The 27,345-nt window shown below is 41.2% G+C and overlaps 1 protein-coding gene across 2 annotated transcripts in view; it reads right to left on the bottom strand.

The window, feature by feature from the left end:
- Positions 1-27,345, bottom strand: part of LOC136875099 (zinc finger protein ZFP2) — a 101,362-nt gene that overhangs the window by 61,246 nt on the left and 12,771 nt on the right. For both annotated transcript variants that reach the window (XM_067148826.2, XM_067148828.2), the window contains exon 2: positions 22,661-22,789. Coding sequence is in view for 1 of the 2 variants with exons in the window: in XM_067148828.2 (XP_067004929.2) it covers positions 22,661-22,726 (66 nt within the window). In the remaining variant the exon portion in view is untranslated. The remainder of the gene's footprint in view (positions 1-22,660; positions 22,790-27,345) is intronic.

The raw sequence follows: 27,345 nt of genomic DNA, 5'->3' as shown, positions 1-27,345 counted from the left end.
AGTAGCTTCGATCTAGCTGAGTCGTATGGCCGATAACTTCTCATATGAGTGGATTAAGTATACAATCCCAATGAGGAGAAATCGGCACAGACCAAAAAGATCCCTTTACTATCGACTTCCGTGGAGCATGGTCCCATGTGATCGTGACCCGAAAGGGTTGGTTTGTTGTCACATGGTCCCATGAGTCATGGGGGACGGTGGGAAAGGTCCCATATGGCGCCCTCCGTGTTGGCATTTTCGGCATTTGCGTGTAGGCATTTTCGGCATTTTTCGGTAGGTATTTTCGGATTTTAATGTTTTTTCTTTTATTGGGCGCATGGCACATATGCCTAAGTTAAAATGGATAGGAATGGCCAATTATGACAAGGAACTGATTTAGTTCATACGTGGATGCACGTAATTGGACCAGTAGTTACATCTGAATGACTAAGTAAATAATAAATGTTTATTTGAGGGAATTTTTCGGTATGTCGTGGTTATTATTATTATTGTTATGGCAATAACCATGACGGTCATTCAAAGCAATGGACGTACCCGGAAGGTAAATAAGGATTCAATCGAGTCCAGGAAACAATGAAATGATTTTCCAGAATCTGGGGAAGAATGAATATCGATACCCTTCAGGTAATCGTATTCGCGGGTATGAGTCGGAAGGTACTGTTTGATGTATGCCTCATTGCTAGTAGTGAATGTTATTTACGTATCAAGGTAGATTTCTCGTGATTTAGCAAGGGTAACCTTGAGCCCTTGAGCTGATTATGAAATGGCAATAAATTAGGTTTCAGACGGAAAGTCTTGGGACGGTATTACCTATTGTATCGGGTGTATCTGACTCAATGCTTGACGGATGACCTGTTTTATTGGCATATACCACCAGTGTTGGTAATTTAATGCGCGCGTGATTTATTTATTCAAAATTGATTATTGATGAAAAAGGCTATGTTTTTAAAACTTGTTTATGCACTCGGTGAAATAGGGGTGTACATGTTAGGCAACTTCGAGTTAGCCGTATTTGAGGCGGTGTTTTGGAATTAATGTTTTGATTTTGAAAATTTTTCGAAGTTGAACGGGGGGAACGCATTCTCGAATGAACATTGTTTTGTGTGTCTATCAACCCGAGGTCCAAGGTCCGAAGGTGAAGGGGGTCTCATTTTAATGAAAACAGTTGTATTACGATGGATATGGAAGTAGTCAGGGAACTCTTACGGGAGTTTCGCGAGGACATGCAGGGTATGAAGGAACTGATGCGGGAAAATAGCGAGGACATGCAGGCAAAATTGAATCAAAATAGCGAGGACATGCAGGCAAAATTGATTCAAACGAGTGAAAGTATTCAGGATAATTTAACGGAAAAACTGAATCAATCTAGTGAGGAGATGCAGGCAAAACTGAATAAGAATAGTGAGGACATTCAGGAAATGATAGACAAAGTACAGACAGAGTGTAAGGTAGGTAGGGAAGAAATTAATAAGCGGTTAGAGCGAATCGATGAGCGGCAGGACGAATTGGTAGAACAACTAAGAGTCGATCGCGAACGCTGCATCAAGATAACCGAACGTTTAGAAGAACGAGTAGGGAGCATAGAGGGAAAGCAGGAGGAGATCAGTAAGACCATGGACACGGCAATTGAACGCATTGACTGTGTTGAGGCTCAAAGCACAAGTGTCGCGGAGCAGTTAGACCAACATATGAAGGCGACAGTTGAATACCAGGAAAATCAGTGTAGGGAAACTGAGGCAATAACTAGGGAAATATCCCAGACCCAGATGAAGCTGAATGACGTACGCCATAAAGCCGAAGCGTTACGACAGGAGTTTTCCGACACGATCGAACTGCGTGTAGCAGAAGAAAGAAAGCTAACGTCCGAATACATTACCGCGATCCGGGAAGAAATCGACAAGAGGGACGATAAAATTTCAGACAGGATCGAGGATTTGTCACATCGGACCCAGAAGGTCAAGCTCAAAATAGACACCCACGACGCCATAATTCAAGAATTAAAGGAATAGTTTGGGAAAATTAAAGTAGGGAAGGATTTTCCGGAAGTTGGGAAGGAATTTAGCCCAATGAAACCAAGTCAATCTAACCCGTTCGACACAAAGCCCGAATCCGAAGGATTAGGACTCTTCCAGAAAACGAATATGAGTCACGATCAGATAGCGGGGGCACCAGGCCATAATTCAACATTGTTTCCAGTCGAACCCATCCCCATCTATAACATGGTGAAGATGGCGGACGACAAACCAAAACGCTTCAAACCCGGCGGAAATATGACGCCCAAGAAATTCCTGATTGAGATGGACGGTACCATGAGCGATAACCGAATCTCGTCTGAACGAAAGTTACGGGTTGTCGAGAAATGTTTAGAGGACCAGGCCCTTGTGTGGTTCCAAGCATTTCGATACTGCTTCGACGGGTACGAAAGCTTCAAAAGGGCATTCTTAGATAAGTACTGGGGAATGCAAACGCAGCATGGTTTGCGCCTCGAACTGTACTCACGTCGGTACTCGATGACGGGACCAACGCGCTTCTGCGAGTACTTCACAGGACAGCTAGTGAAGATGAGGGAGTTGGACAACCCTCCGGCAGAAGGCGAACTATTAGCAGCGCTCACAATTTAATTTCCCGCTGACGTGCAGCGTATTTTAATAGCGGCAGATGTAAAAACAGCTGTTGAGATGGAGCAAGTGTTACGGCATCTGGACCAGACATCAGGTGGCCAACACATGCGGACCAGGCAGACTGAAATGGTAAATATCGTGAACTGCCAAGAAAATGCTAATTCGGTCGGTCAAAAGGACCAAGGGACAAGTATGCGGGAGCCGTACGCTACAAAGAATCTTTCAAGGGATAGTAGGTGGAATCCTCGTCCGTGGAGAGAGGATAGGCGTAGTTATGGTCGGCAATCCTATACGAGAGATAATTACCATAAGGACCGGCGACCCTATCCGAAATGGCAACCTAGAAACGATAGGAATCCGCAACCACGGGGAGATTATCGTCAGGGAGACCAGAACGACCGTAAGAAGGAATCTCAACGGTACGTTAAAGAACTGCGCGAGGCGCGAAGTAATGGAGACATATGGGAGCAGCCCATAAGGCAACTCTCCCAAACAAATGAGTGTCAAGGGGCAGAGAGTCTTCCGTTACAGCAGCATAACGCGAATCAAGGGAGGTTGAACCCCTGTGCGCCAGAGTATGAGGCCACAGAGGGGAATCGCCTTAAAAAAGCCCAAATACTAAGCGGGGAGATAGCCGGATTTTCGGAAGCTATCGATCCTCAGGAGACGTCATGGACGGTCATTACGATAGACACCTGGGTGGTGCAAGCTGATGATTTACTGGGGGAACAGTTGAAAACAGACATTAAGGTTATAAGAGAACTACCCGTTATTTACATCAGGGTTAACGGGGTTCGAGTTCGTTGTCTTGTGGACACGGGAGCCAGCGTGAGCGTTGTCTCTAGAATTCTATTACAAATTCTATCCAAAAATGATATACCGGTTATCCCAATATCAAATGTCAAGGCTCGTGGAGTAATTCCGGACAGGACCACAATCTGCAATAGCCAAGCGTATCTGGACCTGGAGATTGGGAAGGACATTGTCTCCCATCCATTTATCGTTCTATCCAAAACTGAATACAATGTGATCATCGGTTCAGATTTCCTAAGGGAATATAAAGCCCATATTAATATGGAAACAAACGAAATTTGTTTAAAATTTGTTTCGGCTCAAACCGAGATGAAGTTAAATGATTTTGAGGACTTAGAAACCGAGGAAAGAATTTGGACGACACAGATCTGTTCAGGAAACACGGAGGGAGAAGAAAGCGGGATAGGATTGGACGGAATCTGCCACAAAGTCTTTGAGGAATCTGGAATGACAATCGCAACATTGGAGTCAGAAGAGGAACCATCGTTGGATTCAACCATTCAAGGGAAAATTCATGAAGCCAAAATTGGGGAAAATGAGAAGGACCAATTACTCAAAATTTTAGAACAATGTAAAGAAGATTTCGGTTCACGACCGGGGAAGATCCCAAACTTTCAATATACCTTGGTAGTAAACAGTTGGGAACCTTTTTAGGCAACGCGCGTATCCGGTACCAGAAAAGTATCATGACAAAGTCAGTAAAATCATTGGCGAGATGGAGGCTAGTGGTTTAATTATGAAGTCCCCAACGCCTTTCCTGAACCCACTCGTAATTGTCGAAAAGGCGAATGGGTCTCTTCGCGTTTGCCTTGACGCGAGGGCGATTAATAAACGTTTAGTCCCCGAGTATGATCAAGCCCCCTGTATCAAAGACATCCTGAAGAAATTTCGGCATATGAAGTTGTTTTCTGGGGTCGACTTAACTTCCTCTTTTCATCACGTAGAGTTAGACCCGACGACAAAAATTTTGACTGGGTTTATGTTTGACCAAACGACATACGTCTTCACTCGGCTTCCGTTCGGCAGTATGTACGCGGGATCCGCTCTTATCCGAGCTCTCGATAGAAACCTTAGCGACGAGGTAAAGGCATTTACGGTAAGGTACATCGATGACATTTTGGTGGCATCTGAGACCGTCGAGGACCATCTCGAAAAGATCAAGAAGCTCTTGCTCGATCTGGATCGAAACAACTTCAATGTCAAGCTTCCAAAGTCACAGTTCTGTCAAAGGAGTATTCTATTTTTGGGACACGTGATTGACTCCGATGGCGTGATCCCAAACCCCGTTAAAATTCAAGCAATTCAAAACTTTCCAAGACCAACTAGGGTCAAGCACGTTCGGCAATTTTTAGGGATCTGTAATTTCTTCTCTGATCACAGTCCTGGGTATACCGAAGTCGTAGCACCCCTCCAAAATTTGCTAAAGAAAAATAACCGTTGGAAGTGAGACGAGGAATGCGAAGCTGCTTTCGATAAGACGAAGGAACTCCTCGCCAACAGCATTAAATTAGGTTACCCAGATTATTCTAAGAAATTCATTGTGCAAACAGACGCATCGAAAATTGGGGTCGGTGCTGTATTGTACTAAGAAGACCCGGAGGCACGACCAAAAATCACATATCTGGCATTTATGAGCCGCAAATTGAGAACTCACGAGCTCAAATACACAGTGACTGAACTCGAGATGTTGGCTATCGTCACAGCCCTAGGTCACTGGCGGAAGTATATCTATGGCTTCCCCATTGTCCTTTGGACAAACCATAAGGCGTTAACTTTCATGCTCAAGTCGACAATGACGAGCGAAAGGGTCAATCGTTGGTGTCTTTTCGTCCAACAATTTGACTTAACAGTAGAGCATTGTGCTGGAAAGAACAACATTATCGCAGATGCACTAAGTCGAAACCCGGACCCCAGCGAAACTTCCATTTTTCACATCCAGCTGGAAGACGAAGACCGTGCCACTCTAGAGAAGTTGAAAACTATAGGGGAGGAGCAGGAAAGATATCCGGAAACGGGGAAATTGATCGAGTTCTTCAAGCGGAAATTACAACCGGGTACCGCCGAGCACTCAGAAATAGAGAAGAAGGCAGAACGGTATAATTACTTCAACGGGATTCTCCATAAGTTTGTCGATGATAATCACACTCGATACAGGATTGTAGTGCCGCCCGTTTTACAAGAGGACTTAGTCTGGTTGGCACACCGAGCCATTGGTCACGCCGGGATCGACAAGGTTGTATCAACGTTAAAGGAAACCTTCGTTTGGCCAAATATGAGGAAGACTGTCCGCCGTGTATTGATGACATGCGATATATGCCAGCGGGTGAAACACAACACCTTTTTGCTTAAACAACTGCCGCGACCTTTGTTGCCGAAGCAGCCCATAGAGCTCTTCGCGCTAGATTTTTACGGTCCCTTACCCAAGGCACGACGCGGGATGCAGCATATTTTGGTTTGCGTCGATGTCTTTTCGAAGTTTATCCAACTTTGCCCTGTACAAAAAGCAAATACCAGAGCTGTCATCAATCAGATAAAGAATAAAATCATTCCAAGGATGGGTAAACCGGAGTGTATTTTAACAGACCACGGTTCCCAATTCACGTCCGGAGCTTTTAAAAGGGATATTGAACGGCTAGGGATGAAGCATTACCTGAGTTCGATTCGCCACCCCGAATCAAATCCAGCCGAGCGGATCATGCGGGAGATCGGCAAATTTTGCCGGATCTACTGTTCCCGTCAACATTGGCGATGGGTGAATGTCCTTCCTATCATTGAGGAATGTGTGAATGGGACAGTCCACGAGTCGACGGGGATGATCCCAAGCGTCGTTCACTTCGACGAAGTTCCCAAGAGACCCTGGGTGAATGCAATCCAATGCCCTCAAGACCCCCGCTTATCCGTGGAACTCTGCATACAAACGACGGCGGAATATTTGAAAGAACAGGCAGAGAAGCGATTACGGCGATTGCGTGGAAAAAGGTACCATCGTCCACTGAGAGTTGGAGAACTTGTTCTTGTCAAACGACCAGCGATCTCCGATCCCGCAAATAAAATTTATCATAAGTTTGCGGAGCTATACATAGGGCCGTATCGGATCATCGAAAATTTGGACAATAATTCCTACAAGGTCCAGAGCATGGACGGCACGACTGAGACAGTGTACAATGCCGCTAATTTGAAATTGTACCATCCCCCAGGAAGCAGCAGAATAGACGCCAATCAGGTGGACGAGAACGCCGAAGAAGAGGAAGAGGATTTGGAGAGAGACGAAGATGAGGATCCAGGGGACGACGAAGAAGATGGTGAAGAAGATCCAGCAGTCCATGTAATGACGGTGGAGAAACGAGATGATTTGAGTGACCAGAGTTGTGAGGAGTGCCTAGAGCTGTACCAGAGACGCGACATTATGGCACGAGTATGCTTCTTACTCCAGAGAGAAAATGCCCAGTTGAGGTTGGAATCACAGAAACTTAGAGCAGCTAAAGAAGATTGATCTTAAGACGGATTGGGTAGTAATTGTTCAAGAAATTCGCAACTCCGTTTCAAATTTCTTCAAACCAACGGAGGGGCAGATGTGACCGTATCGGCACAATTAATATTTATTTCAAGTGATATGCTTGGTAAGGAAGCAGGCAGCAAGCTCTCTTTGTGTGGATGTTGAGAGTATCATCAGGTTGTGCAATAAGACGCCCGCCAGAGAGGCGCCTTCACCCGCCCACTGGGTGGCTTAGAGAATCCCCGAACTAGGCACACGTCATAGAAGAAGCAGGAGAAGAACACTATTTAGCGACTCCATATTGGAAAACAAATGCCAGCGTACAGCGATGCCAAAGCGATCGGGCTAAATTTAATGCATTTTCGGCGTAAATAAGGCTTGATTAACAAAACTGCACCCGTCAGAGCAGTGTGCTGAATTTTGGTGGAATTATAAAGTCAGGAGTTCTGATAGAAAATACTCTCCAAGCGAAAGGCGTTGGTAAACAAGTTACATAACTCCGTTAACGTACGTACGCCTAGTGAAAAACCAGATGCCTTCGGGGACTCCCTACTTCCCCTCCAAGCTGATTAATTAATTACTGCAGATCCGCCGAACATATTCAATTCCGCATGGCACAGCGCACTTGTGCATAACCAAGTCACACAGTCTAGCGTATTGCTAATTTCGACAGGCTGGTTTATCCAGGAGCAGTCGGAATAAGAGTGGGGGATGAACTCATTTGCCGCCCCTACCGCCGGGGCCAGTATAAGTTTTTGCACTTCCAGGGAGCTTCAGCATTCGTTGAGGAGCTTTCGACGGGAAACGACGGCCGGTTCGCTATCGAATTACCGCTCCTTTGTATACTATGTGAACAAAGCGGGAGTGAAATTTTTCAGTTTTTTCGCTTATAATTTGTGATAGGCAACAGAAGATTACGGTAATGAGATGTACTTAAGATATCGGTTGCAAAGTAGACTAAGACTTCGTGAAATATGAAGTAGGGTTTTGTATAGCAACAACTACTTGATAGTACGCGGAATTTCTGTAGGAGAACAAAGAACTGTATAAATCCCCGCTGTTTCTGAACAAGGCGCAGGTCAGATTATTAACTGATTAACAAGCAGTGAGGAGTGTTCCTGAACTATTAAACCATACAGAAGATAGGGATAGAAAATTCTGCATCATGCGGATGCTGGGAATGCCCGGCTTAACAGTGCAATTGCGGTAGACTAGCTGAAAGTAGCCGGAATATTCATCTCCATGTAACTCGCAGTGGGTAGACAAAGAAGTAATAGGAGTGAATGGTGACACGTGAACAAGAAATCGATAAATTCTGTAAATTACAATCTAATTTCAGTGATCCGTGTGCTGCTAAAATGGATTACGCGAGACAAGATATGGAACTTCTGAACTCCAGGACTTCAGGATCCAGCGCCATGGAGTAATCCAACATGGGTAGGCCTCCGGAACTTCCGGATAGGGCCGAAGACATCAACCGTTGAGTACAAAGTTATGTTTCTAATTCCAATGCTAGTATTTCCCTTTGTAAATAACAGTCATGAAGTATAGGGTTATAAATAACATTAGTAAATAGGCTAAATCCGCCTAAGAATGGTCGGGAATCCTTTTATTCATTTTGGTTTTAAATAATTAGATGTGGGAAGGGAGTGATCCTATGTTAGTGTATAGAATATGTGACCCCTTTTAGAGGCTACATTTGCATGTTATCATATTTTGTTTATTTAGTGCTGAGAAGGAATTGAGGGGGAAAAGGAGTAGAATGCTATGTAGATTAATAATGTAGATCTCATCTGAGCAATTTCCTAAGTTACGCAGGGATTAGCGAGGTGACAGAGTCATCAACAAGTGCCCGCATAAAAAGGAAAGGCTTGGGCTAGAATCAGCAATATGTTCGTAAAGGTATAATGAGTAGTTTTTTTTTGCATGATAATATAAGTTTTGGCTGTAACTGACGATGTTCAAGGAATGAAATGCCGAGGTTTGAACCCCTGTCCTCCACTACACTAGCGAGGTTACACGTAGAAGGTCTGTTAGTGGTTTGGCAGGATTTAATAATTTAAATTAACTTTTTATTATTATTATTATTATTATTATTATTATTATTATTATTATTATTATTATTATTATTATTTTCTTAATGTGACTTGATCAGTGTTTTGATACCGATACATTTCAAGCAAAAGGTTAGAGGATTGTTATTATTATTATTATTATTATTATTATTATTATTATTTTACCGAAGGTATTTTGAATGATGATTTATACCGATAGATTTCGAGCAATAGGGTAGTATCTGATAGGTACACACTATCGCCTCAGAGGCGGAGAAATAGGAATATTGCTGTGGTCAGTGGCTGACGGATGGTGGACTTTTGGAAGGAGAGAAGATACGAGTCGAACTCCAGACCTCCAGAGATATGAGAGAATGAGATGTGAATTAACGGTCGAATTTGAGAAATGATTCTCGTGTACTGAATGTATGTGGGCTGGCCCGAGCATTGAATAAAATGTGCCAGTTTCTAATGAATTAATTTAATGGACACAGAAAGAAAAATCCTAGCGGGAAGCAGGTTGAATGGTGTCTTTAGTCTCCGGACCGTGGGACAAGTGTCAGCCATGAGTTATGGCTGAGAGGGGGGGGAGGGTCTGGAACAGGGAGGAATAGATACAAGCAGAAAGGTTGGTCGGACCAACAGTCTGTTTTCTTTTGAGAATAAAGACAGCAAGTTATTTAATTGCCACGCCGTAGACCATGACCCACAGAGCAATATAGACGTTTATTTTTGTTATGACTCTTCGATACATGATTAGACTAATTAGGGCTTGATTACAGTACCCTGTATGGAGACGACCAGAGTCTCAGGTTCAAACCTCGTGTGAGCACAGCAGGCATCTACAGCTCGCTAAGACAGCGTGTTACAACGGGTTAATTACAGCCATTGTCTTTATTGATACATGTGTTTGATATATTTCTTTTCCAGGATGTGTTTTGTTTACTTATAATCGATGTCGATTTGAATCTAGACTTCGTGAAAGTCTACTGGTAGTGATTGCAAGTGATAGTTCGTTGTTCAAGTCTGTGTAATTTTTTATGGAAGACTTGAGTCCATTTTTTTCCTTCTCCGTGTTGTAGTGACGGATTTCTGATTTGGTCAGAATGTTCGGATTAATTATGTTTTAGTATTTACTTCATTGTTTTCTTAAGGTAGCCGACCATTCAAAAAGCGGACATTTTTCTTTTGTGTAAATAGAGTTTAATGTGTAATACGGGATTCAGTCCCATGGAATACTCGCATTGGGGGAACATGGCTTGTTTTTTTTTGTGAATATGGTAGGGTCATTTTATTGTGTATGTCGTACTCAGTGGTTTATTCTAAACCGGGTGACAGCACGCACAAAACAATCGCGATAATACACAAAACAATTTGTATAGCATACATCCAAACTAATGTAATAGTTATGTATGCAATATAGGACACAGGCAATTCATAGTGATAGTATGTGAGAAAGTGAGATCATATTAACAACCTCTCGGTTATTCTCTGTTTTGGTAGAGAGGGATATGGATATTAACGTCTGTGTTAAAAAGGAAAATTTATTGGATTAAAGGAAGTAACAGCTAACGTTGCCGTTCACATAGATTTTGTCTGTGGAATGTGGAGGTAACAGCGGATGTCAATGGCAGTACGGATTTTTCCGCTGCTGAAATAAGTGATTGCTTATATCAATTGTGTAATAAGTATCAAGAGTGTATGTAAATTTTGTATATTTCACCGAGTGAATAGTATATTGTTCTAAACGTTTTCGTGCCTATCTATACCGAAAAACATGCATCCAGAATCCTCTTCCGTTCATTGTAGGCCTTTAAGATAGTTTATGTTTGATAGCCTCTAGATGCCGCGAACGGTCTTTGGCACTGGGGAGTCCGTGTTCAGACCTCAGGAACGGGAGAGTAGCTTTGATCTAGCTGAGTCGTTTGGCCGATAACCTCTCATGTGAGTGGATTAAGTATACAATCCCAATGAGGAGAAATCGGCACAGACCAAAAAGATCCCTTGACTATCGATTTCCGTGGAGCATGGTCCCATATGTTCGTGACCCGAAAGGGTTGGTTTGTTGTCACATGGTCCCATGAGTCATGGGGGACGGTGGGAAAGGTCCCAGTATTTACCAATCCATATACACACACGTTTTGTTGGTATTGATCTTTTTCTTCCAAATTCGCATTGTAAAGAAAATGGGTCGCCGAAACAACGGAGTTGGAAGCCCGGCCATTACCAGTGCTGCCAACGTAGACCGCCTCGTGAAGTGCGCGCTGGACGACTTCATTGACTCGGACAGCTTCCTTGAAAAAATTGTGCAGGCCATCTCGACCCGCATAACAGAAGTGGTCATAAAGGAACTTGAAAAAAGTTTAAAATTTAATATCGAAGCGTTGTCAGACTTAACTGATAAACTTGATAAGAAGGAGGCGGAAATCCGCAAACTGAAGGAGGATATGGACGCTAAGTGTGATTCATTGGAGCAATATAGCAGGAGAAATAATGTAAGAATTTTCGGCATTCCTGAAAGTTCGAACGAAAACTGCGATGAACTAGTGCTCAACGTGTGCAAAGCAGTAGGTGCAGATGTGAGACTTAATGACATCGATAGGTGTCACAGAGTAGGACCACGATCTCCAGGAAAAACACGACCTATCCTAGTGAAATTTGTGTCTTATCGCTCACGGCAGGACGTTTTCACGAAGAAAAGGAAACTGAAAGGATCATCCACAACAATCCGTGAAGAGCTTACGGCTGTCAGAATGTCCATCTTGAAGACAGCTATCCAGCGTTTTGGACTTACAAACACTTGGACTAATTCAGGAGACATCATAATCAAGAAGGCGGACGGGATGAAATTAAGAGTTTGCCAGTTAAAGGAACTTCCTATGGCGTAAGGTTCTGTTGCAGTGCTGCTTTATCACTTGACAATGTGAGTCTACTTCCCATCCTATACCGTAAGTCACAGCCGAGAAGCTATCTTTTTATTTAGTTTAAGAAAATCTATCTATCTATCTATCTATCTATCTATCTATCTATCTATCTGTCTATCTATCCATCTATCTATCTATCTATCTATCATCTGCCTATCTATCTATCCATCCATTTACCGTATTAATTGATCTTAATATCGATTAGCTTATCTGTCTTCTTATCCTATCATCTGTCGATTGACTTACTCTTTAATCACTTTCCTAACTGGTTCAAATTTAAATGAGGCCCTCGTATTTACGTCTACATAGATCTAACATCTACAATACACTCCTACTCGAGTTATTCTGTACGCGTAATCTGCTGTTGCAGGTTATTATTATTATTATTATTATTATTATTATTATTATTATTATTATTATTATTATTATTATAGACAATTTAGCTGTCTAAAATACGTAAATTGCTGATTATTCATTGGTTGTATTCGCATGCTGTGTTCTGCTTCTAGTTAGTTTTCATTTTAGCAATTGGCAATGCATACCACTAACAGCAGTAATCCCTCTGACCATTGCAATACTTTTCCTTGTCACACTTCCCCTTCCCCGCCCAGCCCTTCAACCTGTCTACCTGCTAGTCCATTGACCCGAACCCCACCCCTTGAAGCTACAACACACATTCTCCAGTCAGCTCTAAATAGACATAAAAGCGCACTTCACATATGTCACCTTAATGCCCAGAGTTTAGTTTCTCAAACTCGTATAGATGAACTAAAAGCGATTTTCATTGCACTGTCCTTTGATATCATCTTATGCAGTGAAAGTTGGTTGAAAGTCAAACATCAAGCTAAGAATCTTGAATTACCTGGCTACTGCCTTCTGAGGAATGACAGACTTGGCAAAGGGGGAGGTGGGGTCTGTGCTTTTGTCTCTTCGCGCTTGAAACCTCAAATTATCTGTCAGTCGCCTCAACAGTACGAGCGTAAACCTGAGTACATGTTCATAGAGATACAGGTCGCTACTGTTAAATGCTTGGTAGGTGTAGTATATGAAACCGCCTAAAGCTCGCCGTCTGAATGACTTAGAGACTGATATTAACAGACTGTTACCTATGTACAAACATTTTATAATGATGGGAGATTTTAATACAAATCTTCTAGATCCAGATTCTTCCGAAGCCACCCATCTACTGAATACGTTTCAGGCATGCAGCATGGCGGTCCTCCCACTTTCTCCCACTCACCACACTAGAACTTCACACACACTACTGGACCTAATAGTAACGAACAACCCTGACAGAGTATTACATCACGGCCAGACATCTGCTCCCGGACTGTCAGCCCATGACATCATCTTTATGTCTTACGCACTGCAATGCCCTAAACATAAACCTAAGCACGTGACTTACCGAGACTATAGCCGTATTAACAACGAAAAATTATTGGAAGACGCTTTTTCGATGCCGTGGCAGGAGATAACTCATAAAACTAATATTGACGACATGGTCACCACTTTCAATAACATGATACTACAAATTTTTGACAAACCTGCCCCTATACGAACAGCACGCGTCTGTAAAAGACTCTCCCCGTGGCTAAATGATGATATTAGAGCAATGATGGCTAAGCGGGATGCAGCTCATAGAAAATATAAACATTACCCGCCAGAGGAAAACTTTATCTATTACAAACGACTACGTAATAAAACGACTCAGACAGTAAGAAACGCTCGACTACGGTACGCCCATGACCTTATAAAACCTGACGTAAGACCCGCTACTTTATGGAAGTCAATCCGCCATTTTGGACTAAATAAACCGGACAAGGTAGACGATTTGGAAGTTTCTCTTGATGAATTGAATAATCACTTCGTATCCTCCCATGTACAATTAAACGAAGAAGCAAAATAAAATCTTTTGTGTGCAAATTACAACACACCACCCGTAGGCAGAGACAAATTTTATTTTAGTTATGTCTCACCCCTTCAAATGAAAGCGGCTATCATGCGAATCAAAACTAAATCCACAGGGGTGGACAATATATGTATCATAATGCTAAAGAAAATTGTCGACGCTATTATTCCAGTATTGACATTCATATACAATCTCTCCCTTCAAAATAGTGTATTTCCAACTGTCTGGAAAATGGCCCTGGTGCATCCTTTACCAAAGATAAAATCTCCTAAACTAAACAGTGACTACAGACCTATAAATATACTGTCAATAGTAGCCAAGGGACTCGAACACATAGTGCATAATCAAATCACCAACTATCTCAACGACCACGACATATTAGACCCACACCAGTCAGGCTTCCGACGCAATCACAGTACATGTACTGCTTTACTAAGCGTGACTGACGATATAAGACAGGCTATTGACGAGAAAAAACTGACTATCCTAGTATTATTGGACTTCAGCAAAGCATTTGACTCTATAGACCATGAGTTGCTCCTATCCAAACTTTATCACCTAGGGTTCTCCTACAGTACTCTGAGATGGTTGCGAGCTTATTTACACGAACGTCAACAACGTGTCACCAATCAAGGTGCATTTTCTTCGTGGCAATATGTAAAAAGAGGTGTCCCACAAGGGTCAACCCTTGCTCCTTTGCTATTTTCTGTCTATATCAACGACCTAGCTAAACAGCTGACACATTGTAAACGTCACATCTATGCTGACGACGTACAATTGTACATCCATGCAAAACCAACAGACGTTTTGACAGCAATCGAGAAAATTAACATGGATCTAGAGGCCATAAGTAAATGGTCTTACCAGCATGGACTTATTTTGAACCCAAAAAAGTCCCAAACTATAGTAATTGCCCACCCAAGACTTATTTCCCACAATTTCCGCATGTCCATCCCCGACGTACAACTTCAAAATCAAGTTTTGCCCTTTTGCAAGAGCGTAAAAAATCTCGGAGTAACCATTGACCAGCACCTCTCGTGGACGGATCAGATAATATCTGTGAGTAGACGAGTTTTTGCTACGTTGCACACATTAAACAATTTCAAATTTACTTTTCCGTTCAGTTTAAAGAAGAAACTAGTTGAAACCCTCGTTCTTCCAATATTCGATTATTGTGACGTAGTTTACAAAGATGTGAAAACCGAGCTTCGAGATAAACTACAACGTGCACAGAATGCCTGTGTAAGATTTATATGTAATCTGAAATTTTCAGATGATGTTACCCAGTCTTACGTCGACCTCGGATGGCTACGCCTTGAAGACAGACGCAAGCTGCATACCCTGACTTCATTGCACCGAATCCTTACCTTACAATCCCCATCTTACCTGTATGAACGATTTCATAGCCTTTCTGAACACCATGATAAAAACACCAGAGCGCTGAGCTCGACATTGCTCGCTATTCCTAAGCATAAATCCTCAACCTACAACAATTCCTTCACTGTTGTAGCCGGCCGTGAATGGAACTTCCTTCCGCAGGAGGTCAGAGGGATATCAAACCACGGAAGATTTAAAAGTATGTGTTCAAAATATCTCTATGAAACGAGCTCGTAGTGCGACAGTCTTCTTATTCTTCTTCTTATTCTTCTTCTCCCCATGGTCCTTCTTCTTCTTCTTCCTCTTCTTCTTATTATCATTATTGATTATTATTATTATTATTATTATTATTATTATTATTATTATTATTATTATTATTATTATTATTATTATTAGTATTATTCATCAGTAGTGTTAGAAAGTACTCAGCTGTGGTTTTCCTGCATAGTTATCCTTATCCCTATCCCCATTTTGCAATGTTTTTCACCCACAGTAAACACATGAAAACTGAACATTTCGTCAATGTGATATACTTCTGGAATTGGACAAATTAATTGTAAATATTAGTAGGTTTATCTATATTATTATTATTATTGAAATTGTAATTCGTTCTTTGTTGTATGTTAATTTCTTTGCAGGAAGCAAAATGTTAATTTATATTGTGTATTATAATAGTTATTTTTATGTACAGCAGGATAGCATAGTACCGTAGTAATTTGTTTCATTCTCTTTTTTCATTTATTCAGTATGTTATATATTTTTATGTTAATTATGTATTTTACTTGTTAAGTGTAAGACAGGGACACGTGTCCCTAACTTTGCCAGTTAAAATAAATCATGTCTATCTATCTATCTATAAGATGAGTTACAGGATTTACATTAAGAGGCCGGCCTTGTGTAAAATAAACATTACACATTGTTGCTATGACAGGCAGCAGAATGCAAACTGCTACAGCCACCAGCGGGGTTCTTGGTGGAACCTCTTCGGTATAGATATCAGAACGGACAAAAATGCCAACGCCACTGGAAGACCAGTTAGCATAATGTTGTCCTGTCGAGTATAGTTTGAAATTTCCCAAGGCCTTATGATGACCTGGTCTGAGATTAGTTTTCTGAATGCAGACCATACTCGTCGACTATACACACTAAATAGCTGGCGCAGCTAAGCAAGATGCCTACCATACCTGTTACAATTCGACTATAACAGTGACATAGTATAGACTAAGAGTGGATGAGTGTTAGGTTATACTCAAACCCTACATGCTAACATCAACATCTACATCCGTAGATGTAGAGGAAAGCGCCACGTCCATCCCATCGTCAACGGATGAGGAGATCAACGCCCAGAACTTCAGACTTATTTTGGGGGTGGGATTTTGTCCTACGAGGGTAGCACACAGGTTTAGCTGCAGGTGTACCAGCTGGCATTGGTTCATACCCTGCAGATGGAGGGCATGATTTCCCCTTTTCAGGAGAAGTACGGGAGCGCCTTGGAAGGGTGCTCCACTTCTCTGCCATCTTTTCTTGTTAGGCGGGCTGTGAAATATTTGCCCACCTCTGGTCGACAATGCCGCCTCCACCAGTGTGTGGGAACAGTTTTTGCCAACCGGTTGGTGGGGGAGGACCTGGCCTTGTCCCCCCTGCTGTGCCAGCTTAGGAGTCCCAACCAGCACAGACTTGTTGGTGGTTGAAGGTGGGGTGGTCCCTCCCCCGCTCTGAGCCTTTGCTCTTTGCGGCTTTGTTCGCAGGAGCAACAGCTGCCTTGGGCACAGTGATCACAATTGGTTTACATGATGTAAAAGACGATCCTGGAAGACTCTGTGCTATCGTCGTGTAGTCTAGCGTCTTGGCGGGTGCATTCATAGAATTGAACTTACGGCGCACTTCCTGGTAGGAAAGACCATCCAGGGTCTTGATCTCCTGGATCTTCTTCTCACCAAATTATACCAGACAGTTCCAATGTTGGGGTGAATGAGACCAGGACAGTTAGTGCACATGTAAGGAGTTGTGGCCTCTTCCGCGCCGTGAGCTCCTCTGCCACATGTACCACAAACAAACTGATTCTAGCAATGAGATACCATATGCCGGAACCTCTGGCATTGGAGGCAGGATGTAAGCCCCACATCGCAGCGATAGGTTGTTACCTTGACTTTTACTGGTAACACTGACAATTTGAAGCGGACAATGAACGCACTCATGGCAATGGCTCGCCATTGACTATTCGTGTAATGTGCTGGACCCGTGTCATGCCACGGTGCTTCATGTCTTCCATCAATTCATCACCACTGTTCAAGATGAGATCGTGGTGGATGATCACTCCACGACCCAGAGTTAAGGCGTTGATCTCCTCCACTTTGATGGGAATATCACCACAGTGGTGAACCTGAGCAACCGATCAGATTGCACGGCAGTGCGCGCCCTTAGCAACAAACTACCACTGCACATTTTTTCAGATCTTCCAGTTCACTGTAGACACCTTGTATGTGCCTACTAAACAAAATAGACCTTACCACCTTGAAGTCACTCCCATCAGTTCTGGTAGCAACCAGAAACCTAAGGAAGCTGAGTCGCATTTCTTCACGCTGCGCTTGTTCCCAGGGGGTTGAGCCCTTCCAGGAATCAAGAGTTAAAGACTTCAGCAGGAAACCACCTTGGGCAGGCTGAAGACATTTAGAAGCCATGCCCGAAATCATCCTTCCTGAATGCCACCCACTCCGATCAGGGGCCTCTATTGCCAAACTTTTTTTCTAGTTGCTTTACGTCGCACAGACACAGATAAGTCTTATGGCGACGATGGGACAGGAAAGGGCAAGGAGTGGGAAGGAAGCGGCCGTGGCCTTAATTAAGGTACAGCCCCAGCATTTGCCTGGTGTGAAAATGGGAAACCACAGAAAACCATCTTCAGGGCTGCCGACAGTGGGGTTCGAACCTACTATCTCCCGAATACTGGATACTGTGATATAGATGTTGATTCCCATACGGAATCTGAAATATTTGTTCCGAATGAGTAAATTTATAATACCAATATAAATAGTCCGTTATTGGACATTATAAATTTTCCAGCTAACTCATTCAGGTTGCCAGCGTTTTGCCCCCCACATGTGCTAGGCTGGGCTCATCAGTTGGTACCTAGCCAGCGTCTTGGTAGGCCCTAAAGAAAAAGACATCTGTTCAAGAAGCAAACAAAAGTAAATAAGGTTAAATTAGAAATAATCTGTCTACTTCAGTTAGTATCAAGTACGATCTATGGCCATCAGTCACACAGCACATACAATCACCCATCTCAAAATCCCATGTGCCAATGAACGAGCCATTATTCAAATGTCAAGGAAAATAAAAATATATAAGAAGGGACAATCCTTATGAATTGCCATAATTACCTCGCTGACAGAGTTTTAAACATAAAGCCACATTCTTACCACAATTTGAATATCTATCACAAGGTCCCAAGAAGAATAGCTTTGATAATGAAAAGTTAAATATATTCACAAAGCAACATTGGAGACAAGGTACATATCACGGGCTAAGAAATATCTAAATAAATAATATCCCTGGCAATATGTAACCAAATAATGCAACACATTACAACGATATATCCAGCATAACTCCAATTTTGCGTGACCTAAATTTAGCATAAACCCGCACTTAACGAAAGAAATTTTAAGCCCCGAAAATTATTCCACAAGAGCATTGAAATTTTATATTTGATGTCATGTAATTTACAATGGGACGAAAACTGCATTAAGTTTTAAGGAAATATTAAAATTCTCAAATATTGACGTTATAAAAGCTAAAGTGAGATATCAGACTCGGATATGCATGCGAACGTGGCCGCTGTTCTACAGTAGAAGAGAACACCCATTTTAATGAAAATGTTACTATGCTTTTTTAAAACTTCTACATTAGTCTGTGTAATATTCTTCCATTACAATGAGAACCATTTTACTGATTCACGGGCAAATTTGGGCGTATTAGCTTTATCCGTTATCAATATTCATACACTATACACTATTCTCCAGTGTTTATATTGAATGCGATTGATCATCTTCCATACAGATTCGTGCTATGCACGAGCGAGTCGATCCTGAGCGAGCCAGAGCTCTCCTCACAACTCTGACTGGTGCAAACAAACATTGTGAAAACCTGGGAAGAAAATGCTTTTGCAATAATTGCAATGACAGCGGTTGTTATTTCCTTACATATACAGGTTCATATAAATCACTGCTTAATTGTAACACTATGCACTGAAATAAAATAAGAATGTGATATTTTTCCTTCTCAGGATAGAGCTACGTTGATAACTAAATTCATAGGTTAGGTTATGTACTTTAGCATCTTATTAAATTTCAGAAATGCTGTTCCCATGTAAATTCATAGTGAAAAGGTTATCATTACTCTACAGGGAGCTTGAAATATGTTTTCATAGTACATGCGTGGTGGAGCCTCCGTGGCTCAGACGGCAGCACGTTGGCCTCTCACCGCCGGATACTGTGGTTCAAACCCCGGTCTCTCCATGTGAGATTTGTGCTGGACAGGTTTTCCTCCCAGTACTCTGGTTTTCCCTGTCATGTTGCATTCCACCAACACTCTCCATTATCATTTAATAGCATTTCTCAGTCATTCATGAATCACTTTGCGAGTGGCGATCCCATTGCAATAACAGCCTATATATGGTTCATTCATTACATCCCTCACCCGGTCAAAGACTGGTAAACAGGTTGTACATTTTCATTCAATACGTGCGTGGAAAACCTACACCATCTGAAGTAAGAAAATGTTAGCCTCTGGAGTGATGCTTTTACAATTTTTAAGAATGGAACTTAATATGCATGTTGAAACTGTCAATTAGAAAATACGTGCTAATGAGTAAGCCGCTACTAGGAAAATATCCACGAAAATGTTTACACAAACTGATTGCTGTTTCATACTGATTTTAATGTGTTTTTGTGCAAGATTGGTATCCTTCCAGACTTTTATAGAAAATAATGAATAATGTTATAAGAACGACCTTAAACCAAAACTGTTTTGCATTCACCAACAAAAATCTCTCAAAGGGAAGAATTAACTATGGGCTCGCCATTATCAGGAATTATAACGAACATATTCCTTAATAACACTGAAAACAATTTCTTATCAAACCAAGAGACATAGAGGGAGACAACGTTTTAAGAAGCATGCAACTATACCGACCAGCAAAATTAATGGATCAATTGAATTTTCTAACAAAAAGCATGTTAAATTGTGAAACATTTGATTTATTATTTACATTGATCATTTTATTGAAAAAAATATGTAAGCCTGTTTTTGCTACCTTATCTACTTAGATAATTTTTTCATTAAAATAATCACTGCAAGTAATAAAACGAATGTTAACAATGTAACATGTTTTCTTTTTATTTGAAAATTCAAGTGATTCATAAATTTTGCTGGTCAATGTAAAAGAAGCTACAGAGCTGGTTACAAACAGAGGATTATGGAAGCACTTAGTTAATTCACAGAGGCTTGCAGAATGAATGCTAGATGGCGTAACAGTGTACAATGAAGATGCATGTATGAGATTATGATCCACCATCTAGCAACCACATTTCGTTACGTGCCTTCAGCAATTGTTCAGTTGGGTTCAGCAAACAGCACAGGCCTGTTATCAGGTGATAGTGCAAAAGAATCAATTTGTTAGGGCATACCTAAGCATTTATTTATTTGATTAAATTCACTTATTTATTTTCAAAGAACAATCTTAGCCAATGATATTTATAGTGCAATACAGGTCTCTTGCATAGATAACAGAGGCAGTTTAACACAAGAGTAATTTTCCACACAAACTGTACAAAGTTATAACTACAGCACAGTATGTAGGGTAGATAATAATAATAATTTTGTGTGGCTATTTCTAGTCGAGTGCAGCCCTTGTAAGGCAGACCCTCCGATGAGGGTGGGCGGCATCTGCCATATGTAGGTAACTGAGTGTTATTGTGGTGGAGGATAGTGTTATGTGTGGTGTGTGAGTTGCAGGGATGTTGGGGACAGCACAAACACCCAGCCCCCGGGCCATTGGAATTAACCAATGAAGGTTAAAATCCCCGACCCGGCCGGGAATCGAACCCGGGACCCTCTGAACCGAAGGCCAGTACGCTGACCATTCAGCCAACGAGTTGGACTGTAGGGTAGATATCAGCTTGTTTTCTTTTTCTGTCACTGTGTACATAATGTACGATAGTATAACTCATGTTAGTACAAGCAATGATCTCTGGAAAAAGTATGCTTTCTTCTGAAACCTCGATTTGAGATAAACCCCATTTTAAGGTTCAAAATATTAGGTCCCTGTAAGAACGTTAGAGGTTCTACTGTTCATATACATATATGGGTGACTCCAATCAAACACGAATACACAAAGGTAGATCATACTACATTCTTATAAGATGCAGCATAATCAACTCAACAAGGTTACGGATCAAAACTCGTACAAGTAAAGTGACCAAAGTCAAAACTGGCTAAAGCCACACATGATAAAGGAAAACAAACATCCTCTTATAGGATGATCATAGCCAGACGGTAACCATTGCAAAAGAAGTAAAGAACATAGACTATCACAATGAAACAGGGAAATAAGCAAATAAACTTAGAGATTCTCTGTGAATCAATGAAGATTTAACTTAAATCTTTGATAGATATCACAATAACACAAGAAGGCTCCCGTAAAATCTGTTGTAATCATTTTTATGTCAGTAGTCTGAACGAGGAATAACACAAGGAAAGATATGAATTTGAATTCAAAGAGGCAAAAGAAAGTTGGTACGAGTTGAACTCCCATGCCAACTTGGAACACCAATGATATACTCGTTAGTTAATAGAATTTCCAACATGAGATATTGAAAAAAAGAGTCCACAACTCTAAGCAGACAGTGAAGTCAGTCAAAATAACATCATTAGAATGCAGCAGCATTTCAATGTCTAGAACCTACAGCCAGCTCCGTTATGTTGACACTGAAGGTAATAAATATTAAGTAACGAAATTTTAAACTATCCCTGTATGGATCGATGACCTCCCTTTAAACAATAGGCATCATCAACATAAACTATCCCTGGGAGCAGTGGGTATACAACGTACCACTATATCCAGGATCCCATCACCACTCATCTGAAGAACACCGACGTGCAACAAAGTGTAGCGAGTTCTAGAGAATACCATCTAGTGGTGTTGTGCGATGAAAGAGCATTATAAAACACATGCAAAAGTACCTTACAAATTTGGAGAGTTTATGTTTTTTGTTATGTAATGAACATTATTCCTGATGAAATACTTCAAAAACTGAAAATTTTAAAATGTGATTAATCATTTAGAATAATCCTGTATATTCATAAACTGAAAGATATCACTTCCAATATTAGCACTATTTTTTAAATATAGAGTTGTTAAACAAGCATTAAATTCTAATCACTGTAAGGTAATCTGGAAAGATATTTACAAATGATGTACTTGCTCTTCCTTCGAGCCAGACTGTTTCCTCCTTGATCTGTACTTTCTGGTCCATTGTACACAGCAACTGTAGTATTTAAGGGAGCTGGAGTAGTTAGTTACTTCCACAGACTTTCTCCTGAAACAAGGAAGATACAATGCATATCATCGATATTAGGGTAATTAAGTTATAGACTAATAATATAATAATAATGTTATTTGCTTTACATCCCAGTAACTACTTTTACAGTTTTTGGAGATGCTGAGGTGCCAGAATTTAGTCCAGCAGGAGTTTTCTACATGCCAGTAAATCTACCAACACGAGGCTGACATATTTGAACACCTTCAAATACCCCCGAACTGAGCCAGGATCGAACCTGCCAAGTTGGAGTCGGAAGGAGGTTATTGACTAACCCAGTAAACAAGCAGACCTATAGCTTTCCAACAATGTATATTTATTCACCACACATTACTTCTGGTCTTGAATGGAATCCACATCACACGGACATGGCTTGAAATTCAAACATCCAACAAGCACTGGCTTCAACTGAAACATAGGAACCTTAGTGAGAAATAAGTGATAATGACACATTATCAGAGGTCTGTTAGCTGGTTTGATACAGATCTCCATGTCCTATGCTTACCCACTCACATCTCCATAATATTATATCCTCCATCTATTCTAACCTGCACCATACCCTTACCAAAAACCTAACCAATTACTTACTTTTGAAATCATTTGAATGAGCTCTGGGTTTCTCAACATTCATCCTATCGATCTCTTCTTCGGGTCAACTTTTGAAAAATCTTTCTTCTCTTATCAACCTTGTGCACTATCTCTGTGTCTGCAAATTGCGCCCTCCATCTGACTTTTGAAACATAGTAACATCACATTTCTGACATTTCTAAGCTATTTCTTTCTTTCTGTGTTACATGTTATCTATGACTCACTTCCATACAGTGAACGCTCCAAAGTGATGTGTTCAAAAACATCTTTATAATATGAGTATCTGTATGTGAGGTGAACGATGGTCTTCTATTATTATTATTATAGTAAAACTCTTCAATAATGGGTATTGGCTTTAAGTGTTACTCTTGAACAGTGTCCTAAAACGGAGTGTTTATCCGATTACAAGGGGGCTCTTAGTGTTATCCACTCGAGTTCTTGGACACAACTTGTAAAATAAAGTTAGAAAGACGTGTCACAAAGGATGTACGCCACAGAAACAATAGCACACAGCCAATGGACTTACGAGTATTTTTTTAACTAGTTGTTTTATATAGCACAGACACAGATAGGTCTTATGACAAAGAAGGAAGCAACAGTGGCCTTCACTAAGGTAACATGTAAAGCAATAGTCGGAAATGGGTGAACAAGCAGTTGTGTGGAAAGATCTTACAATCAGTCAAGACTGGAGAAGTTAGATGAAGAATTCAAAATGTACAACACCAGAAACTTTTATCGGGCATTCAAAGAGGAACTCTCGGGTTATAAAGCACATTGTCTTCACTTTAAGAATACAGACGGGGAGTTCGTCACCTGTAACCGCCGGAACGTGGAACTTTTGGCAAACTACTTTGAGCAGTTGCTCAATTGCGAAGAGTCCACGGATCGGTTATCTGTTGAAGATTCTCCAGAGACACAACTCCCATCTAACCCACCAACAATGCAGCAAGTTGCTAATGCCATCGGACATCTTAATAACTGCAAGGCACCCAGGGAAGAAGGTATCATTGCAGAAGCTCTAAAAGCAGGTGGAAATTAGATCACAGAGGCCATACACCAGATCTTGATCAACAGCTGGGAGACTGGCAGGATCCCTGATGACTGGAAATCAGCTATCATACACACTTTACATAAAAAAGGTGACTGCAGTGATATCAACAACTACCGAGGGATATCTCTGCTGTCAGTAGCATACAAAGTGCTATCAAGGATTTTACTGGACATTGTGGAAAGCCAATTCGATCAAACAATTGGTGAATATCAAGGAGGATTTTGGTGGGGACGGTCCTGTACTGAGCAGATCTTCAACCTAAAAACCATTCTCCAACGAAAACAAGTACGGAGTATGAATATTGCTGTGGTTTTTGTCGACTTTAAAAAATCTTATGAATCCATCGACCGCCAGACACTCTTCTCTGTACTGCAAGAATGAGGTGTTGATTACAACACACACACCCTCACAAAACAGACTCTTACGGATACAACATCTAAGGTGCAGTTCAGGGGAGAACTATCTCGGAGTTTCAAGATAAAAACTGGAGTGCGACAGGGAGATGGCCTCTCACCCATTCTGTTTAATCTAGTGCTTGATAAAGTCATCAAGAACTGGGAATGTACACTGAGGAATCTAGAAATCAAACCAGTTGCCATTGGAGCTGGGACCCGAAAGATTGAGATCAGGTGCCTAGCATTCACAGATGACATTGCAATCCCATACCTGCCAACTTTACAAAGCCAAAAATCAGGAGATTTAGAGATGAAAATCAGGAAAAATCGGGAGGAATCAGGAGATACAATTGCTCAAAACTGCTTATTCTACATATCTTGCGCAATACAGGAGTACTATGGTACCGTATATTATAACCCTTATTGTCTCAAAACACGACTGTTGTTATATGAGGCTCACAGGAAGTATGTGAGCGAGATAATCGGTCTCTGATAAGCCTACCGAAAATAGTATGAACTCATGCTCCAGACGTGTGAATCAGTCATGCGCTTAGATGCCATTACTTAGAGAATGCATTGATTAATATACTGCATCTCGCGCCGGCACGATTATGAGAAGCGCAATATTATTTTTATCAAGTAATAAATTAAAACTCGCCAGAATTGTCTCCAAATGGCTCCTAAAATCATTAGGAAATTCTATCACTAAATTACTAAAACAGACTCCAAATCTAGCGACTAGTCTCTAGAATCGACTAGACTGATGCGAACAAACAGGAACATAATACGCAGGAACGAGAGATTGACAGTCGATATACACGTCGCGATAGACTGGTTTCAATAAACATCTCCCATTCTTGCACATTTCTCGTATTAATAAACGTCGATATTTTTCATTTCAAAGAGGCCAATGAGCAAAGGACTTCGGCCACTTGCGTACAAAGCTGAAATGGTGGGATTTGAAAACAAATGTTTAAAAATTCACTAAAATAAGTTAAAATCGGGAGAAATATTAGAATAATCGGGAGGCGGGAAAAACTGTCGAAAATCGGGAGTCTCCCGCCTAAATCGGGAAAGCTGGCAGGTATGCAATCCTAACCAACAACTCTGAGGATGCTGTCATTGCTATTGAAGCCCTGCACGAGATAGCGGTGAAGGCAGGATTACACATATCATACGACAAAACTAAGTACTTTGAGACTCAGCATCCCGGAAACTCCCCTTTGATGACCATACATGAAAAGATTGGGAGAGTCAATCGCTTCCACTATCTTGGTGAATGGGTCCACCCCAATGTAGAGACGGTACATCCATCTTAGAAAGATGTAACAAACTCAATGCAGCGTACCAACTATCCCACAATCATTATAATAAGAGGTGCATTTTGAAAAATGCTAAGATCTCCCATTACAAAACTGTTGTCAGACCACAGTTTTTGTACACATAGAGACCCTCCTGATGAATAAAAGGCACCATGGATGATCTAGAGAAAGCTGAAAGTCGTATCCTCAGGAAAATTCATGGACCGAGATTGTTCCCAGATGGAACATACAGACTTAAATCGAACTCTGCGCTGTATCGACAGTTAGAATCAGCCAATACCAGCATGCGATGTAGGAGGCTTAAGTTCTACGGACACCTACAACGAATGGACAGCAACAGGCTTACCAAGAAGATCTTCTCTTTGGTTAAAAGCTACAAGACTCTAAGCTTGTGGCTTAATGAAGTACAGAAGGACTTGGATTCGTCTGGGATTTCAGACATTGATATAGAAGATCGTTCCAAATTTTGTGCTATGGTACAGTCATGGATCCCACCACCTAGAGTCCCTAGAAGTCGGAAGCCCCTTTCACAGGAGAGAAAGGAGAAATTATCAGCAGGGCTCAAGGGACATTGGGAATGAAGAAGAGCGTCGAGGAAGAACTAGACATCAGCGCTCCTTAGTGGGCTTAAATCAATAATAATAATAATTTATAACATTATTCAAATGGTGGCTAATTTGAAGCCTACAATTCTTAATGCCTTTTTATAATAATAATTATTTTAAAGCGTATCCCTTAAAATATTATATTCAACCAACAACTAACATGTCGATTCAAGAGGTTGGCAGAGACATCCATTCCCATACAAATGTATGGATTTGATCTACATATACAGTGAGACTATGTGTAAAAGGAAAAAGTGATGTCTTCCCAGCTACTCCAGAAATGTAATGAATTTCCAAGAGGTTGGATGACAGTGAGAAAATTGAGATGCTGTGCATCAGCATTATATGCACCTGCAAATGTTCACAAGGAAAAACGTGTGGCACTGAATCAGATGTAAGTGCATTTCAATAAGAGGTTCAATGAGGGATGAACAACATATATTTTACTATAAGAAGTGCTTTAATAACTTCTGTGAATAATTTGAAATGAAGCAGAGTTCTGAAACATAGCAGAGCTTTTCATCTTGACCTATTGTTACCTCTTCTACCACAATAACATTCTGACATATACCTTCTAGCAGCAATAACTACTCAC

The sequence above is a fragment of the Anabrus simplex genome, chromosome 5, assembly GCF_040414725.1.
Source record: "Anabrus simplex isolate iqAnaSimp1 chromosome 5, ASM4041472v1, whole genome shotgun sequence".
NCBI classification, from domain to species: Eukaryota; Metazoa; Arthropoda; class Insecta; order Orthoptera; family Tettigoniidae; genus Anabrus; species Anabrus simplex.
The sequence above is the reverse complement of the archived record's forward strand: the minus strand, read 5'-3'. Positions and strand labels throughout refer to the sequence as shown.